The sequence below is a fragment of the Nannospalax galili genome, unplaced genomic scaffold (genome assembly GCF_000622305.1).
Source record: "Nannospalax galili isolate Female #2095 unplaced genomic scaffold, S.galili_v1.0 scaffold471, whole genome shotgun sequence".
Classification (NCBI taxonomy): domain Eukaryota; kingdom Metazoa; phylum Chordata; class Mammalia; order Rodentia; family Spalacidae; genus Nannospalax; species Nannospalax galili.
Window position 1 is genome coordinate 3,022,936 of NW_008330333.1, and position 19,484 is coordinate 3,042,419.

At 48.2% G+C, this 19,484-nt stretch overlaps 1 protein-coding gene across 1 annotated transcript in view; it reads left to right on the forward strand.

Moving 5' to 3' along the window:
* The window catches only part of Sec14l5 (SEC14 like lipid binding 5), a 38,849-nt gene that overhangs the window by 2,527 nt on the left and 16,838 nt on the right, over positions 1 to 19,484 (forward strand). The window contains exons 3-5 of the mRNA XM_008846596.2: positions 16,802 to 16,951; positions 17,541 to 17,672; positions 18,495 to 18,623. Of these exons, the coding sequence (XP_008844818.1) occupies positions 16,802 to 16,951; positions 17,541 to 17,672; positions 18,495 to 18,623 (411 nt within the window). The remainder of the gene's footprint in view (positions 1 to 16,801; positions 16,952 to 17,540; positions 17,673 to 18,494; positions 18,624 to 19,484) is intronic.

Genomic DNA, 19,484 nt, shown 5'->3' on the forward strand with positions numbered 1-19,484 from the left:
ACACACACACACACACACACACACACACACACACACACACACCCCTCAAAAAAACAAGGTCATATAAATAATTGTATTGTGAAAGGTCTTGCAGGCGTGTCCAACCTGTGACCCATGCATGGGCTGCATGTGCCCTAAGACAGCTATGAATGCTACCCAGAACATTTGTAAACCACAACATCATACCACAGTGTCAAAGGGTTGGACACCTCTGTTAGTGTCCAAAACACCAGCATCTCCCTCATCTGCTGTGCCCCAACCCAACTGCAAGCCCCAGACTTCTTTTCAAGAACCCATGTCAGCTGGTGGCTCTGTATGTGCATCCTGTCCCATCCTACTTTATGAATCCGCACACATGTGTGTTTCTAGTCAGAACTAGAGGATAAACATGGTGATTCCTAGAATGGTGGGGAAACAGGGGCAGGCTTGGGATGGTGCCCCAGCTCCACAATTAGTAAACCAAGTAGCCTTGGAGCCAGTGGCTTCACTTCTGAGCTGCTGTTCCCCCCTCTAAAATGGGGATCCCTGGTTTTCCAAATTGTGGCACAGACTGTGCATCATTACAGCAGGCTTTGTCGAAGAGTAATTGAGCAGTGAGTTCTGTTACTGTTATCTTTCCAGGCTCCGGGGCTTCCATTCTTTGTCTTGGGGCTGAGGCTGAGCCTCTACCACTCCAGGGCCAGAAGCTGAAGCTCTGGGTCCCTGCTGCTGTGAGACATACTCTGGCTGTGTGTCAGAAAACTCACTGGATTTCTCTGAGCCTCTTTCTTAATTTGTAAAATGGGGATGGCTACATGGCTAGCATAAGGTTGTCAGCATGATTAAAAGTCTGTGTATGTGTGTGTGTGTGTGTGTGTGTGTGTATGTGTGTGTGTGTGTGATCTGTGTATGTGTCCCAGTACACAGCACACTCCATACTAAGCAGATAGGAAATGGTAGATAAGGGCTGGGGATGTGGCTCAGTTGGTGGAGTGCTTGCTTAGCATGCATGGATGTCCTGATTTTGGTACCCAGAACCTCATAAACTGGATGTGGTGATGTGTGCCTGTAATTGCAGCACTTAGAGTTTAGAGGCAGGAGGATCAGAATTTCAAGGCTGTTCTCAGCCACATAGTTCAAGACCAGACTGGGCTACATAAGACCCTGTCTAAAAGAGAGAGAGTGCTAGTGAGGTGGCTTAGTAGATAGAGGTATCTGCCTTCAATAACTTGAATGCTTCCTGGGACCCAAATAGTGGAAGGAGAGAATAGACCTTTGTTGGCCCTCTGACCTCCACATGTTCTCCCCCCAATAAATAAATGTAATTAGAAATTTTTTAAATCTTTAAGACAGAGAGGAGGTGGTATATGCCTTAGTAGTTATTGATCCTGGCAGTTCATATCTCCTAAGATTGGGAACTTATTATATGGAGGAAAAAGCCTGCTTTCCTCTCTGAGACAGCCCAAGAAGCCATGGCTCACATATCCATAAGATGGAGAACAACCTACTGAAGGTATAAATTTGTCAAAAATATTTACCACCAGAAGTTGGTGGCACAATCCTTACTCTGGGTAGGAAGGATAGTAGAGGCAAGATGATCAGGGGTCCAAGATGATTTTTCAGCTGCAGAGTTCAAGGCTAGCTTGGGCTACATGAAACCCTGTCTTAAGCTCTGCCCTAATCCCCCCCCCCAATAAAAGAAAAAAAGGAAGTTTTTCAAATAGAGATTATCAGTACTTGCATTGATTTAAGTCATCTTCAAAGGTTTTTTTAGAGGGCTAATCATAGCCACCTTCTGTCCTCTTCCATCCCTCTGTGACCAGATCCCAAGCCACAACCTCAGCACAGACAAAGCTACTTTACTGACAGTTGACAAAACACTATTGTCCCCCAAATAACTGCATAACTGCCCGGAACTTGTGGCCATGGAAGAACAAAGGGGTTTTTCTGCCCTTCACATATCTCTTTGTTCCTCAGCTGATACTTGCCCTCAGCGTGGGTTCCAGGCCCCAACTCTGGGGGTGAACTTGGTTGCCTTCAGCCCTCCAAGGGGCTGCCGACCTGTTGGTTTCTGTTTAACAAGTGTGTGGAGAATCAAAGTGCCCTTGATGCTTAAAAAGCCCATTGGCAGAAACTCTGGGAACTTTCTAGAACTTTCATTGGTTTACTGATTGATTTTTAATTTTTTATTACATTAATTTATCGTGTGCAAGTGTGCACCATCCATATGTGTAGAGACAATTTGTGGGAGTCAATCCTCTTCTTCTACATGTGAATTCTAGGAATTTAACTCAGGTTATCAGGCTTTGTGAGTGGCAGGTACCTTTACCAACTGAGCCATCTCACTGGCCCAAGTAATTGCTTTTTCTTTTTTTTCAAGACAGGATCTCATTCTGTAGCTCAGGCTGGCCTGGAACTCTTGGCAATCCTGCTTTAGAAGTGTAGCAACTATTTTAAAAGATTTGGACTGGGGGTTGGGGGAGCTGGAGAGATGGCTCAGCAGTTAAGAGCACTGGCTGCTCTTGCAGAGAACCCGGGTTTGGTTCCCAGCACCCTCATGGCAGCTAACAGCCATCAGTAACCCCAGTTCCAGGGGAATTTGACGCCCTCTTCTGACCTCTGTGGGCATTGCAAGACATGGATACAATTATTACATGCAGGCAATACATTCATACACATAAAATAAAATAATAGATAAAATATTATTTAAAAGATTTAGACTGGGGAGATGGTTCATGGTTAAGTGTTTGCTGTGCAAGTGTGTAGATCTGAGTTGGGATCTCCAGTGCCCATGTAAAAGCTGGCCACAGCAGTATGCACCCATAACCCTGAGGAGGGACTGTGTAGAGACAGGCAGATCCCAGGGGCTCACTGGTTAGTCAGCCTAATGGAAACAAGTGAGATCCAGGTTTACTGAGTGATCCTCCTTCAAAAATAAGCTAGACACCAGGTGTGGTGGCACATGCCTGTAGTCCCAGCACTTGGGAGGCAGAGGCAGGCGGATCTCTGTGAGTTCAAGGCCAGTCTGGTCTACATAGTGAGTTTCAGGACAGATGGGGCTACAGGGAGACTCTGTCTCAAAAAAAAAAATGACAAAAATAAGCTGGAGAGTGATAGAGGAAGACAGCTAACACTGACCTCTAATATCTACACTTGCATGTGTGGGCACATGCAACCCCCCCCCCACACACAGGGTTTTTCTAACCCAGGCCTGGTGGGTCATGCACTTGGCAAGCTGAGACCGGAGGATTGAAAGTTCAAGGCTAACCTTGGCTACATAGTGATACCCTCCAAAGGGGGAAAAACAATGAAAAGATTTTGGTTTTTTTTTTTTCTTTTTTCTGGTGTGTGTGTGTGTGTGTGGGTGTGTGTGTGTGTGTTGTGTGTACTTGGTACTGTGGATGTGTGCATGTGTGTACACATGCTTAAGGATGCCAGAGGTAGATGTCAGATATCTTTCCTCAATCACTACCCAACATCATTATTATTACTACTATTATTATTAATTTTGGTCTTTTTGAGACAGGGTCTCCCTGTAGCCCCAGCTGTCCTGGAACTCACTATGTAAACCAGGCTGGCCTTGAACTCACAGAGATCCGCCTGCCTCTGCCTCCTGAGTGCTGGGATTAAAGGTGTGCACCTCCACGCCCGGCTGAACCTCATAGTTTTTAAACATGGTGTTGGGGATCAAACCCAAGGCTTCATGCTTTACCAATGGAACCACATCCCTACTCCTAGTTTGTTGCTTTCAACATCGTCCTTTGATGTGTTTTTAGGAAGACCAGAACTCTCTCTGTAGGCATTTTGGGTTTATCTGTTATGCTGAAGTTTCTTGACCCAACCAGCAGGAAACAAAATCCAGACCCCAGTGTGAGGGACTTTTTTCCTTCCTTCCTGTGTCCCTTTAACTTTTGCTGTTATTTTGTCCTGCCTCAGTAACCTTCAGAACACAGCAGAGTTGTGGCTGGAGTTTAGGGACACTCACTCCACAGAAATAATCTCTCCCTTTTTGTCTGGCCTCTGTCTCAGGAGACCTGGGGGTGGGGAGGGGCATCCCCGAAGCCCTGTGGTTTCAAAAGAAGACTTGGAGCAGAATTTCCTAAGCAGTAGGTTTTCTCTGGGTTGTGGAGAAGCTGTTCCATTCTCCTGCAATTTAGTATTAAAATATTTAAAGCCCTGGCTGTGCCATATTGATACATGGCATGTAATTGAGCAAGTGGATCAGTAATAAGGAGCCGGATACCCTTGCAGCCTGGGCCAAAAGCAGTTAACAGCATACCGGTTGTTAAGGGTATCCTTTTAATAAAGCAGCCGGGGCCTTATTTGAATGGGATTAAATGAGTTCCCTGGGGTATCATTTGATCTGGTTGCTAACTGATGAAGGGAAGCAATTCTGCTGTGGTGATAAGCTCTGATTTGGGCTGGAGAGCCACTATCTGCTGCCCAGCAGAGGGTCTTTGATTTCAGAGGCCTTGAAGGGAGCAGGAAGAGGTCCTGGGTCATTTCTCTGTGCATTTGTTAGCTCCTGCATGCATGGTACTGCAGGAGCTGCTGAATCACTGATGGCTAGCATTCTGAAATGCACTGTTCTTTTGTTGACTTGTCTACTTGTTTGTAAGGGTCCTTTTCATTAAAGAAAGTTCTAGAAGGTGGTGACGTATCTGTTTTGTGAGCTAGTCCTTCCTTCTTTTCGTGTGTGTGTGTGTATGTGTGTGTGTGTGCATGTGTGTTGCATGTGCAGCATTTATGCATTTGTGTACTCTTATCACCTTATTCCCTTGAGACAGGATCTCTCACTGAACTTGGAGTCAGGTTGGCAGCCAGCAGGTCCCAGTTATCCTCCTGTTTCTGCCTTCCACAGTGCTGGTTGCTGAAGATTTTTATCCACTGAACCATCTCCTCAGTCTCTATCTATCTATCTATCTATCTATCTATCTATCTATCTATCTATCATCTATCTATCTATCTATCATCTATCTATCTATCTATCTATCTATCTATCTTCTATCTATCTATCTATCTATCTATCTATCATCTATCTATCTACCTACCTATCATCTATCATCTATCTTCTGTTGAGACACTTTTGCTCTGTAGCCTAAGGGCTGACCTGGAACCTCCTACAGATATCATGATACCAGGTTGGTCTTGAGCTTGTGACGATCCTCCTATCTTTGCCTCTTGAGTGCTGGGATTACCATTGTGAGCTACCATGCCTTGTTTCTGTGGCGCTGGGGACCAAACCCAGGGCTCTGTGCATGCTTGGCTAACACTCTGACCACTGAGCTGTACCCCAGCCCTCATCTGGTTCTTTTGATGTAAGTCATTAAGGACCATGGGACAGGGCTGTTGGTGCTGCCAGAAGGCCATTCAAGACAGCCAGGCTGAGAATCACCAGGGGAATAGGACAGTGCACACAAAGGCTTTTCTTTCAGGAGAAATGGATGAGGTTCAGCTGGGCCCCAGGCAGAGCCAGGTGGCTAGCAGGTATGCCAGGGTCAGGGCTGGGTTTTAGGAAGATTCTCAGCTTCTCTGTGGAGAGTGGATCAGAGATGTGTTCCCTCCCTGGAGGCTAGGAAGGAGCCAGGAGAGGTGATGGAAGCTTGTCACTTACATGCCTCTGGTATGACAAAATACCCAAAACAAAGGCAACTCAAGGAAGAATGAGTTTATCTTGGCTCTGTGTTTGAGGGTCCAGGCCATCATGATGGGGAAGTCGTGGCACCAGGAGTGTGAAGCAGCTGGTCACATTGTGTGCACAATCAGGAAGCAGAGAGAGATGAATACTGAGGTTCATCAAGCTTGCTGTTGTCTATCCAGTCTGGGAACCTAGTCCAGGGAATGGAGCTGTCCACATTCCGGTTAATCTTTTCTCCTCAGTTAAACTTCCCTGGAAACACCCTCAAGAATGCACCCAGAGGCATGTTTCCATGGTGATTCTAAATCTCATCAAGTTGATTCCATCATAAGGTCCCAAGGCATTTCTGAGGCACTTGAAAATTCACAATGTCCAACTCTCTGGGCTGACTTTCTGATCCATGTGTCCCCCTGAGTTATCAGGGTGGTTGCTGATCCTGAAAGTTCCTGATCCCCACTCCCAATCTATGTTGCGACTTCATAGCAAGCCATATGCAGACACTGGGGACAGGTACCTTGGGCTGACTTGCTGTCTGGTTGTGCAGAGGCAGGGTCTTATGATGGGGTGTCCTCTAACCAACTGGGAGCCAACAAAGTCCACCAAGGTAACTGTTTTTCAGTTTTCAGTGACTAGGTATGACTACACTGCTGGGCACCTCCACCCACCCCCTCACCATCCAACTGAGACTACTAATATAAAAATTTTCCTCCACCACTCCCCTCAGCTCTGGGTGCCATCCAGGGCTGGGAACCTGTCAGAAAGAGGCAATTGACTCCACTCTGTCCCATTTGTGGTTGATTGCTTAGCCAACACCTTCAAGGCACGTTGGTTTGACAATAGAGGGAGGCATACTTGGCTATACCTTCCCCTTTCCAGAAAGAACCTTCCAGAGCTCAGCACTCTGCAGGTGGAGTGTGAACAGCAATAATCAGGTTTAAAATGTCCTTTGAGCTGCAGGTGTCAACACAGGCCCACTCCTGTCAAGACCAGGGGATCTATCCTTCCTCCCTCTACCCTTCCCTCCCTCCCTCCCTCCACCCTTCTGTCCTTCTCTCCCTTCCTTTTTTCTTCCCTCCCCCCCTCCCTCCATCTCTCCTTCCCTCCCTCCATCTCTCCTTCCCTCCCTCCATCTCTCCTTCCCTCCCTCCCTCTTCCCACTTTCTCTTCCCTTCTCTTCCTCCTCCCTCCTTTTCTTCCTTTCTCCCTCCCCTTTTCTTCCCCTCCCTTTCTCCAGCTCTCTTTCCTCCCTCCTTCATCTTTGCTGAGTGTCTTCTGTGTCCCAGATGTTGAACAGGGTACCAGGGAGTGATGAACAACACAGACACAGAGACTGCAGCTCAGAGACTATAATAAACAGAGCTAAGATCCTATTCCAAGTTGTGAGAGATGCAGGCAGGAGAGTCTGCTTAGCTCTGCTTTTTCCTCTCCACATGGAGTTTACCACTGGGGGCTTGACTGAGGCTCAGTGGCAGAGCTGAGTACACTGGAGGCTCTGGATTCCATCTTCAAGCACCACAAAATAAACATCAACAAAGTCAAAACAAAGCCTGCCATGGTAACTGTTTTCTGTTTACTGTCAGTAAACTTTAGGGATGACTGCACTGCTGGGCACCTCCACGAACTCCCTCACCATCTAACTGAGTCTACCACAGAACACATTTCCCCGGTGGCTCCTCTCAGCTCCAGATGCTGTCCATTGTATTTTGTCTATAAATTTAGCCATCTATGTGTCTCCTAGAGAAGGCACTCTACAGAGCCCATCCAGGCTGTTAGCCTGTGTCTGGACTTTATTTGTATGCATGCACATTTGAACACCATGTGTGAATATCACGGCATGGGTGTAGAGGTCAGAGGACAACTTGTGGGAGTCAGTTCTCTCCTTCTACCATGAGAGTCCCAAGGACTGAATTGAACTCGGGTTGCCAGGCTTGGAGGCAACTTCTTTACCTGGTGAGTCATCTTGCCTGCCCTGCATTTTTTTTTTAATGTCTGAGTAATACTCCATTGAATGGAGGGACACACTCCCCTAACACACTCACCACTAACAGAGGTTTGAGTTGTTCTCACCTATTGGCTTCTGGGAGTAGTGCTAAGTCTAAATATCTGCTCAAGTCCCTGTGAACTGCCATGTAGACACTTATGCATGTATGTATTTTAAATTTTGTTATTTATTTATGTGTATATGCATATGCATGTGCGTACCCACAGAGACCAGGTGTTGGATCTCCTGGAGCTGGAGTTACAGGTTAAAGGTGATTGTGAGCCATCCAACATGGGTGCTGGGAACTGAACTTGGGTCCTCTGAAAGAGCAGCAAGAACTCTTAATCACTGTCTTATCTTTCTAGTCCCCTATCTATTTATCTTTGACATAGAAAGGTAGGGTCTCATGTAACCCAAGCTTGCCTTGAATTCACTATGTAGTTGAGGATTACCTTGACTTCTGATCCTCCTGCTGAGTGCTATGACTGCAGGCACGCACTGCCTCTTAAAGGCTTTACAGCCTCTGGTAGTGTCCCATCGGGGATCAAGCCCTTAATACATGACTGTTTGGGAGACGTTAATGATCCAATTGAGAGAGAACTTGTGTCAAAGTTCTCCAGCCTGGAAGCAGGAGTCTGGGGAGGAATGCAGAACTGCCCAGCCCCACATGCTAAGGATATCACTATGGCTTTTGTGGAATGAGGGTCCCCGTAGAATGCAGCCAATGGGTCCCTGCCTGCCCCATGATGACCCTGCAGGGACAGGCTCTGGGCCTTGTATCTACTCCCAATCTGAGCAGACAAGCCTGGTTGTCCTTCCCAGCCACCTGGAAGAGGGGCTGTACCTAGATTCTTCTGGGGCCATGCCACATGCTTACTGGATTGGGACAGGCTTAGGCCTTCTTAATGGGTGGCCAGGCTATGTATGAGGATATGAGCCAGCAGTTGAGGCCCTTGGGAGGGACAGAAGTGGTTGTGTGAGTGGATTTCTGATTTGGGCAGGTCCTGTGAGCCACTTCATGCTGGGAGACCCTGTCACTTTATGCAAAGGGGTTTTTCCCTCTTAGAATCTAAGCTAGTGTCTCTCCTGGCAGAGGCACTGGTGCCTCTAGCTTTTCAAGGTACACAACCATATCTGGCTGGAAAAGAAAATTAATGTAATGATTCTAGAATATAAAACAAAACTTTCAGTTTAAAAATAAATGTGTGGGCTGAGGATGTAGCTCATTTGATAAAGTGCTTGTCTTGCATACACAAGGCCCTGAGTTCAATCTCTAGTATTTACATATAACAGATTGTTGGGGAACCCTGCCGCTAAGGTTGCAGTCCACCATGTCTGGATAGCTCTAAGGAGCTTGGTGCTGTATGGCTCTCTGCCTGACCTTATCTGGAAAGTGCCTCTAAGCACAGATGCCTGGCCTTATTTGGGCATAGTTACCTGCAATAAACTGCCCCCAGTTTTTTTCTATATGATAATTAGGCATTGCCCTGTAGCCAGATGATAGGATCCTCCTACCACATGTAAATAAAGCACACTATGAGCACCTATCATGTAAAACTTTGGCTGCTGCCTCCACCCTATATTTTTCCCTGACCCCCACTGAATAAATGGAGCTGTATCACTGAAACTGACTCCCGGAAGATATTTTCCGTCGTGCTCACTGGCCGTCCTGATCCCGTTAGTCGCCTCTGCTCCCTTTGTTCTCATGGGTCAGTGGCCAATGGCCCATGAGGGGAGGGAGAGACTCACAACAGATGAAGTGGTACACACCTGTAATCCCAGCATGCCTCCCAGAGGAAGCAGGGGGGTCAGGAGTTCCCAAGGTCATCTTTGGCTACATAAGAAGTTTGAGACCAGTCTGGAATATGTAAGACCCTACCTCCTGTCCTCCAAAAAGAATGTCTACTGAAATGTCTACCAAATGCCCTCTTCCTGTCTTGGGCTCTTTTCAGTACCTCCATGGGGTGAGTGCACTTGGTATGTTGTAGGTGGTGCCCAGGATCTGAGAAAGCCTTGTGTCAGCCCTGCTGGGAGCAGTGCTCAGTCACCTTTGTGGCTCCCTAGTACCTTCTTGATAAAGTCCCAACCCACTCATCAGGCATTTGAACTTCAGTCAGCTTATCTATTCAATGCACTCTCTCTCACACACAGGAAGGGGCTGTGTGGCAAGCAAGGTGGACCCTCAGAGACACTGCATAGGGTAGAGTTAGGGGGACAGACACACTCCCAAACAGTTGAGGGATTATGCAAGAAAAGGGGGTTGGGGAGGAGTGTCAGGACTGGATTGAGCATGGATAGAGAATATGAGCCCAGCTTTCTGTGTGTGTGTGGGGGCACCATTTGGTTTGAGGGGCACACAATGCAAAAATCAAGAACATGTACTCTAACTGAGAGGAGGTCGAATGCCAGCTTCTGTCCTTACAAGTTGTGTACCTGTGGGCAAGTGGTTCAACCTCTCTGAACTTTGGTTTCTCCATATCAATATGAATATGACCCACTTCCTTGGATTGTTGGAGGGTATAGTATGAAGTGTTCTGGAATGTTCCATGCCCACTAAAGAGATTGACTCTCAGCACTCACTGCTTCTGTGCCAACAACGACCATCAGTCCAACTACTGCATTATATACATGACTTCTCAGGACTCACCACAAGGAACTCCAGCAAGCTTTCCTGGATAGTGACCATGTGCTAGAACATTTCACTGGAAGAAGGTGGGAGCTCTCCTGGTCCTTGAGGTGTAGGAAGGAGTGGCCTTTCTTGTTGGTGCAGTGGGAGTGGGTGGCCAATTTTCTTGGCTGTGACAGATGAACACGGGTTACTAGAGGCAGGACAGAGTGGCTCAGACCTGTCGTCCCCTCCCACCGGGTCAGTCTCCTGCCTTCCCCAGCCTCCACCAGCACACCTGTAAAAGATGAACTTCCTGGAGATGTAAAAGGAGTCTTCTAGCTTCCATACCATGCCTTGTGAGCACAAAGTGTGTGCTTAGCACCCTGTAAGTCGGGAACAGCAGTGACCACTGTCTTCAACACCGGCAAGTGGCTTAGGATGGTTTCTCCAGGGTGTTTTGGCAGCTAATGGCCAGGTAAAGATGTGACCCTCTCACAGATGGGGAAAGCCACCTGCTGCCAGACTGACCCCCAAGCCTGATATCAGGGTCTGCATGTAGGAGACAGGACATCTCTGGACTGCTTGCCATGGGCCGTGGTGGCTGAGTCTATGGCTTGTCCTCTCTCCTTGGGCATGGTTCACAGAGTGTTAGGGCTGTGGCATGGTGACATAAATTCCTGGAGTGTGGGTTGTTCCAAGGATGGAGTCCAGTATGCTGTCAAGGTCTGCTGTGACGAAACAGGCTGTGATCAGACCCCACACACCACATACCACACACAAAAGCAAGTCAGTCAATAAGATTGTTAAGGAAATGAATGGGACAAAAGGATGGTAGAGAGGAGAGGAGGTAACTATGTAGGGGATGGGTGGGGAGGGTGTCCCAGGAAGAAGGCCCAGCTCCGGCTCCTTCCAGAAAGACCTGGTGACTCATGTCTCCCATCCCCTCCTCAGTCTAGTGAACAAATTAGCTTTTCAAGCATGGGAACAGCAGGTGCAAAGGTCCTGAGGCTGGGCAAGCTGGATGCATTCTAGAACTAGTGAGACTGGTGTGGCTGAGGTGAGGGGTGAGCTGGTGGTCTTGGAGACCTTAGAGGTCTGAGTTTGGGGAGAGAGAGAGAGAGAGAGAGAGAGAATGTGTGCAGGTAGGTGCATACGCATGTGGAGACCAGAGGTCAACCTCAGGTGCTATCCACCTTTGTTTTTTGAGACAGGGTCCCTCTCTGGCCTGAAACTCACCAACTAGGCTGAGCTGATTGGCCAATGAGCTCCAGGGATCCACCTGTCTCCTGCTCCTGTCTTACCATTGCTATGAAAACAAGCACATGCCCCTTCACCTGGCTTCTTTAATGTGGGTTCTGGGGGTCAAACTCAGGTCCTTGTGTTTACAAGGCAAGTGTTTTACTGACTGAGCCATCTCCCCAGCCCAGGGTCTGTCCCCTTCTTCTAGTCATTTTACCAGGAGTGGGAAGGGACTTGACAGTAGTCAGGAAGCAAAGGGTGGCATAGCCTCGGCCTGGCAGGGATTAAAACACTGAGGGTGGAAAAGAGAAAGATGTGGTTGAACAGGCCCTGGGACAAAGCCTGGCTGTTTCTGAGTCTCCCACAGGAACACAGTCAACTGCTAAGTAAGGGGTTCTTGGAAGGGGTGGGGGCTGGGGACACTGGATTCAAGTCCAAGTTTACCAGTTCTTGTTGTGTGACTTGGGGCATATCAGGGGGTGTCTCTGGTCTCTGGCTTCCTAATTCTTCAAATGAGGACTTCATTCTAAGAATGAGATGGAAGTTCGAAGCTGGGGGAACATAGTCCAGACATAGCCCTGACTCACTGTGGTGGTAGCGTTGATTCTCTATTGTGACGTCTTCACCAACCCCTGTGACACAGGAACTTCACTTCATTTTACAGAGGTTAAGAGGGCAAGTGGTTTGCCCAAAGGCCCTGGGTTAGAAAGCAATGGAGGTCGTGGGCTACCTGATCTGTACATGTACCCCTCTCTCTCTGCCTACTTCCTGAATGCCACACCTCTTACAGTTGAGAGAATTCCTTCCCTGGGGCGATGTAAATGATGTCTACCCCTTTTGATAAGGTCCCAATGACAAACCAAAGTGTGATTCCACTAAAATTCCATGTGAGGAACCTATGAGTTTGTTGAGATTGCTTATGGGAGTATGGGTAACCCCGAAGATACTGTACTGCGAAGTCTTTGCTCAGTATGGATGATGGCTTTCCCATAACTGCATAGATGGAGCTCCATTCAGTCAGTGATACACTCCGTATATCATACTGTATGTACTCTAACACCTTGAGACCCCTGTGGCCTTGTGCAATCGGGGCAGAATTGCTTACAAGGGGCTGGCCAGAGTGGCTGGAATCTCAGGTGAGAGTCCAACCCCACTCTTTCCCTCTGTGAGGGAACTCAACAGCCCCCAAGTCTGATGGGCACCGGCAAGAAGGCACAGCTGTTCTGCTGGAGGAGAGTACTCTGCCATAGTTACTCAGCAGGAAGGCGGAGCCTAAGATGGCTCCTCCCTCTCTCCTGGGAAGGAGCCACCTGTCCTTTTCTCTTGGGCTCTCACTGTACTGAGGATTCTGCTTTTGTCTACTTAGCAATGAGTCCATTTCCCAGGCCTAGAGAAAGGAAAGGATTTGCCTAGAGCAGCTGGGAGTAGGTGGCTGCCCAGGGCCACCATAGGCTCTTCCCCGTCTGCTCTGTAGCCCCCCGCCACCCCCCCCCTTAGAGAAGAAATGCCTGCCCCTGGGGGAAGTACTGGGGGAACTCAGTTCTCAGGGTTTCCATCACCAGCCCGACTTGTTACTGAGCTGTTGTGGTCAGAGCCTGATAGGACAGGGCTAAGAAGACAGACTCAGCACCCCATCCTCAACAGGCTGATTAAACAGATGAGTCATAGTAAAAAGCAGAGAAAGGAGATTTATTCAATGTGGCCACATTGGAAAGAGGAACAAATAAAGAGCCAGTGACTCCTCAAGTCATCCTCAGGGTCCTGACATGAGGTTTAAGTTTAAACAGAGGGCACAAAGTATGTATGGCTAAGTTTAATAGAGGGTATGAGGTATGCATAGCTAAACAGTCCCGGTCAAGGTGGGGTCCCACCTATCACTGACCCAACATTGTATAGGCTCCAGTCTCTCTTGCAGGATGGTCTGACAACTTGTCAGAACTGTGTGGAATCTTCCTGGGAGACAACATCCCCCTTGGCACCAGGCTTTTTTCTTCTCCCAGTGTGAGACTCTGGGGCCAGTTCCAATTTCTTGGGGACTGTTGTTTCAACAGTCTGAAAGCCACAGGAGGAGGCTCAAAGTTCTCTTTAGAATATCTTCCTTCAGCTGGATGTACTGGCACACGTCTTTAATCCCAGCACTCTGGAGGCAGAGGCAGGTGGAGCTCTGTGAGTTCAAGGCCAGCCTGGTCTACATACTGAGTTTAAAAAAAAAAAAAAAGAGTATCTTCCTTTCTGCCAGGGCACATACACTCCATCCCAGAAAACTAGCTGTGGCAGGGTGCATTGCCCAGGGTCAGAAGACCTCATATATATTAACAGTGGTGTGTCTTTGCCTGACAGTCTAGTAGAACCACAATTTCTACCCTCCTGGCCTGGTGGTAGACAGGCTGCACTGGCCTCTGGTGCCTTTCTATAATTCCTAAGGCCCTGCCCTCAGCCCTACCCTTTCAGAGCCCTCTCCTTCCAGGAACGGGAGGGACAGAGGAACTGGAGGGTCGGGAGTATCTGGAGGGGAGGGAGTATCTGTCCTCAGATGCCACCACTATTTTTGGAGCTTGTGTTGGTCCCAGATCTGGGGCATGTGGACTGTGTTAGGCTAAGAGCAGACCCTGATCAAATAACTGAATAAAGCCAGCCATGTGATCTGGAGCTTCTAGAAATGGGCGCCAACTGTCGCTGTCCCAAACACTAATGAGCTTGGGGGTCCCCTCCAGCTAGCTTCACCGTCTTTGCACTCCCTGGGAGGACTGGTGCCCTCAGAAGGAGCACCCCAAGCCCAGGTCTTGAGGTGGTTTGGTGGGCAGCAGATTCAGGGAGCCAGTCAGAAATGAGGACTCTGACAGTGGCGGTGGGGCCTCCTTTTCTGAAGAATGCAGTGTTGTGGATGCTAACTTGACCTTGCTAAACCATGAGGAAATAGTCCTAACTGCCCCTTCTCCAGTGCCACCTTACTCAGTTCTCATCATGACCTCTTGCAGTTGGCACAGAGAGGCTGAGTACCCTGCCTAAGGTTGCACAGTTCATACATGGTAGAATTAGCACCTAGTCAGACACTCAAGCCTGCTGTGAACCCATTCATCACGGCACATGTAAGCATACCATGGGATAGTGATAGGCACACACACACTGAAAATATACTACACTAGTTGTGTGTGGTGGAGCACACCAGTCACAAAGAATGATAAAAAATTCAAGATCATCTTCTAATATGCAGTGAGTTTGGGCTAGAGAGATGGCTCAGAGGTTAAGAATACTGGCTACTCTTCCAGAGGATCCAGGTTCAGTTCCCAGCACCCACATGGCAGCTAACAACTGTCTATAACTCCAGTTCCAGGGGATATGACCTCCTCTTCTGACCTTCATGGACATTGTATGACATGGGTGCACTTACATAATGCAGGCAATACATTCATACACATAAATTTAAAAAAATAATAACTAAAATATTTTTAAAATATGCAGTGAGTTCAAAGCCAGCCTGGGCTACACGAGACCCTTTCTCAAAAAAACCTATACATCAATAAACCTCCTTAATAATGGTTGTGGGAACATAGCTCACTGGTACAGTGCATGCTTAGCTTGTATGATGTCATGGGTTCCATCCCATCAAACCATAGGATAAATATATTCATATGTAAAATGAGTGCTGTATTTAAAGCACTTACATATTTATATGTGGTACATCATATGTAATGTATCTATATATACAAATATACAGTTATAGACATATACAAGTGTTCTCTATACATACTATAAATACATTAGCAATATTTATCATTGAATTAATATATTCATACATTTTGCATGTATGAGATATATGTTTATCTATTGTTCATTCATTCATTCATTCATTCATTATTGAACTCAGGTCTTCAGGTTTGGTGGCAAGCACTTTTACCTGCTGAGCAATCTTGCCTGCCCCCATTTTTACCTGCTTTTGTTTTTAGGGTTTGTTTTGTGTGCATGTGTGTGTGCATGCTAGAAGTTTATGGGTGCCCTTGGAAGCTAGAAGAGGGTGTTGGATCCCAAGGAGCTGGAGTTACAGCTCCAGGGTTGTGATGTGCCCTGTATAAGTGCTGGGAACCACACTCAGGTCCTGGAAAGAGCAGCAAGCACTCTTAACAGCTGGCAGCATATCCCATTTTCACTTTCTTGATAGTGTCTTTTAAAGTCTCCAAATCTTAAAATCTGGTAACGTTCAGTTCATTTTTTCTTTTAGTATCATAACTGAACAAGCATTTATTCCTGTGTTTTTTAAAATTATTTTTATTTTATGTGTATGAGTGTATTGCCTGTATGTATGTGAATGCACCCGTGTTGCGCAATGCCGCGGAGGTCAGAAGAAGGCTTCGGATTCCCCTGGAAATGGAGTTAAGGATGGTTCGTAGCGGCCATGTGGGTGCTGGGAATCGAACCCAGGTCCTCTGCAAGAGCAGTCAGTGCTCTTACTTAACCGTTGAGCTATCTCTCCAGTCCTATTCCTGTGTTTTTTGTTCTCTGGGGCTGGAGGTGGATCCCAGGGTCAACTACGTGTACACTGCCACTGAGCTACACCCCCAATTTTGTAATTAATATATTGATCTGTTATTCTTGCAACAATACTAAACCAACTTATTAGTACTAATTGTGTGTGTGTGTGTGTGTGTGTGTGTGTGTGTGTGTAAAAGGAAACCTGACACTCACATCTTATTTCTGATTTTCAGAGACAAAGTATTTTGTCTTTCACCTTTGAGTGTGGTTACCTATGGGATTTTCCTATGTGATTGCTAGTTTGTTTGGTGTGTTTTTTTTTTTTTTTTTAAATTAGGAAGGGGTGTTGCATTTTATCAAATGGTTTTTTTTTCCCTGATAAAAATTTCCTTTTAGTGAAAGGCCTGTCATTCCAGCTACTGGGGAGGCTGAGCCAGAGAGATGCAGAGAGAGTCCAAGGCCAAGCCAGACAACTTAGGGAGACCCTGACTCAAAATAAAAAGTAAAAAGAGATCTGGGGATGTAGCTCAGTGGTAGAGTGCTTACCTGGTATATGTGCCACATAATACATAAATAAATAAATGCCATATACCCTACTACCACATTAATGATAATAATAATAATAATAATAATGAAAGTAAATCAATCAACCAACCAACCAACCAACCAACCAACCAAGCAATCAAAGTGTCCCAGAAGACCCCATTCTTTCTGAGGGTGCAATGTAATTCCTACAGGGACCTGTGGATTGCTGCTCCTAAACCAGGCCAAGATGAGGGTGTCCCTGGGTGCTTGTCTGGGGACAGTCCCTCTCTGGAAGGAGGCCTTCCCCTGCAGGGCCAGCCTAGGGTCTGGCTGTCCCGGCTCACTGTCACTCTGCCCTCAGGCCTATGAGAAGCGCTTCCCCACCTGCCCACTGATCCCAGTCTTCCTGGGCAGCGAGGTCCTACGCGAATGGCGCAGCGCAGACGGCGCGGTGCACACGGTGGAACGGAGCTGCCGGCTGCGCGTGGACGCCCCGCGGCTGCTACGGAAGGTGGGCACGGGACCTGAGGTGTGCACAGGTCCAGGTGCTGTGGGATGCGGGAGCCCTGGCCTTGGGATCTGCGAGGGCTCGGGGCTTGAGGGTCTGGGGACCAGAGCGAGGTGGTGATCCAGGGGTGCAGAGTGGGGTGCAGGTCTGAGGGTTTGGGCCATGGCTGGGTGGTGGAGGTGGGTGGGTGGGGGCAGTAGTGCGGTCCCGGTTGAGGAGAGGACCAAGTCGGACTGACTGGAGGCACGCTGGGCCTGGATTCTGGGCTGGGAGTGACCCTAGCTGGGCTGGATCGAAGCCGGAGCAGGGACTTGGGGTCTCAGCTAGAGGTGACTAGGACAGGATGACTCTTGTTCGGTTAATATATTGGGTGGTGGAGGGAGCAAGGACCTGGCTTCCGCGCTGGAGGTAACCCAGGCTAGGCTAGGAGGTGGTGGGGCTGGACCCCAGGATCCCAGCATATGACCCCGGGTTTAGCGGTGGAAGGAGTGGGAACTTGGAGCTCAGGCCTGGTGACAGGTGCTGGGCTGGGTGCCCCGCGGGCTAGTGCCTCACCCTCCTCAGACCCCTTTTCCCGGCGCCCTCTCCGCAGATCGCCGGAGTGGAGCAGGTAGTGTTTGTACAGAGAAACGTGCTGGACTGGAGAGAGAGGACACTGATCATCGATGCTCACAACGAGACCTTCGCAAGCCGCGTGGTGGTCAAGGAGAACTGCAGCTACTCGGTGAGACAGTAGAGGCCTCCCTGTGACCCTGTTGCTTGACCAAGGCTGGGCCCTTGCATCCCTCCCAGCCTCCCCTATCAAGCTGTCAGATACACATCCTCCTGTCTCCTCGGGCTCTTCATCCCTCCCATGGTTTTCTGGGACAGATTCACACTATGTAGCCCAAGCTGGCCTGGAACTTTCCATCCTCAGCATGTGCACCACCATGCTTGGCTGTATGTATTTTAAAAAATTTATTTATTTTTTGAGAATTTCATACAAGCACTGTATTTGGTTTTTGTTTTGTCTCTTTTTTTCCATGGTTTTTTGGGACAGGGTCTCACTATGTAGCCCAGGCTGGCCTGGAACTTTCAGTCTTCCCGCCTCAGCCTCCTGAGTGCTGGAATTACAAAAGGTGTGCTCAGGGGCTGGAGAGATGGCTCGGTGGTTAAGAGCACTCATTGCTCTTGCAGAGGACCCGGGTTCAATTTCTAGCACCCACATGGCAGCTATGAACCATCCTTAACTCCAGTTCCAGGGGAATCCAAGCCCTCTTCTGACCTCCACAGCATTGCACGACATGGGTGCACTCACATACATGCAGGCAATGCACTCACATTAAAAAAAAAAAAAAAAAAGGTGTGCTCCACCACACCCAGCTTAAGATCAGTGGGCTTGCTGCTCCTTGCAGTTGGACTTTGCATCATTCTCTGGGCGGGGATGTCCTAGGTGGTGCCAATCTCCTGCATGCTGTCCATCTCAGGCTCTGGTCAGTAGATGAGCTTCTGGGTAGGACACAGTATCCCCCATGAGACCCTGCCATGGCTGCTTCCCTTCTTGCAGGTTCACCCTGAGAATGAGGACTGGACTTGCTTCGAACAGTCAGCCTCCCTGGATGTCCAGTCCTTCTTTGGCTTTGAAAGTGCTTTGGAGAAGATTGCCATGAAGCAGTACACTGCCAGCATCAAGAGGGTGAGGAAGGTGCATACCATGGGAGGAAGGTCCACCAACAACCCCTGTGCAAGAGCCGTGACTTTCCCAGGCCCTAGTCTTCTTGTTTCTAAAAGGGATGCTAGGGTTGTAACCACATCAGTGAGGTCATGAATAGGAAGAAGCTGCCTGCAGTGGCAGCACCTCATCAATGTCCCAGTACTCCAAATGCTGCAACAAATTCAAGGCCAGTCTGGGCTACAGTGTGAGTTCAAAGTCAACCTGGGCAACTCAGTGAGCCCCTGTCTTAAGATGGAAAGTGAAAACAGAGCTGGAGGTGTAGGCCAGTGGTAGAGCACTTGCCCAGCCTGTGCCAGGCCCTGACTTCAATCCCCAGCACCTGACTAGGAAAAGTTTCACTGAAGCTTGGGGTGTGGTTCACACACCTGTGTAGAGCACAGGTTTAGAATCCACCAGTGAGGTGCTGGGGATGTGGCTGGGTGCTAGACACTTGCCTGGCATGCTGGAGGCCCTGAGTTCCATCCTTGACCCTACAAAGTCCCTCCTTGTTTCCATGACCTCAGACCTCACAAAGGGTAGCTACTTTGGGTGATTTTTTACAAATTTATTTATTATTTTTATTTTATGTGTATGCATGTATTGCCTGTATGTAGGTAAGGGCACCCATGTCGTACAATGCCTGAGGAGGTCAGAAGAGGCTGTCGGATACTCTGAGACTGGAGTTATGGACAGTTATTAGCTGCCATGTGGGTGCTGGGATTTGAACCCGGGTCTTCTGCAAGAACAACCAATGTCCTTAACTGCTGAGCCATCTCTCCAGCCCCTTTTTTGTCTTTTTGAGACAGGGTTTCCCTGTAGCCCCAGCTGGCCTGGAACTTACTA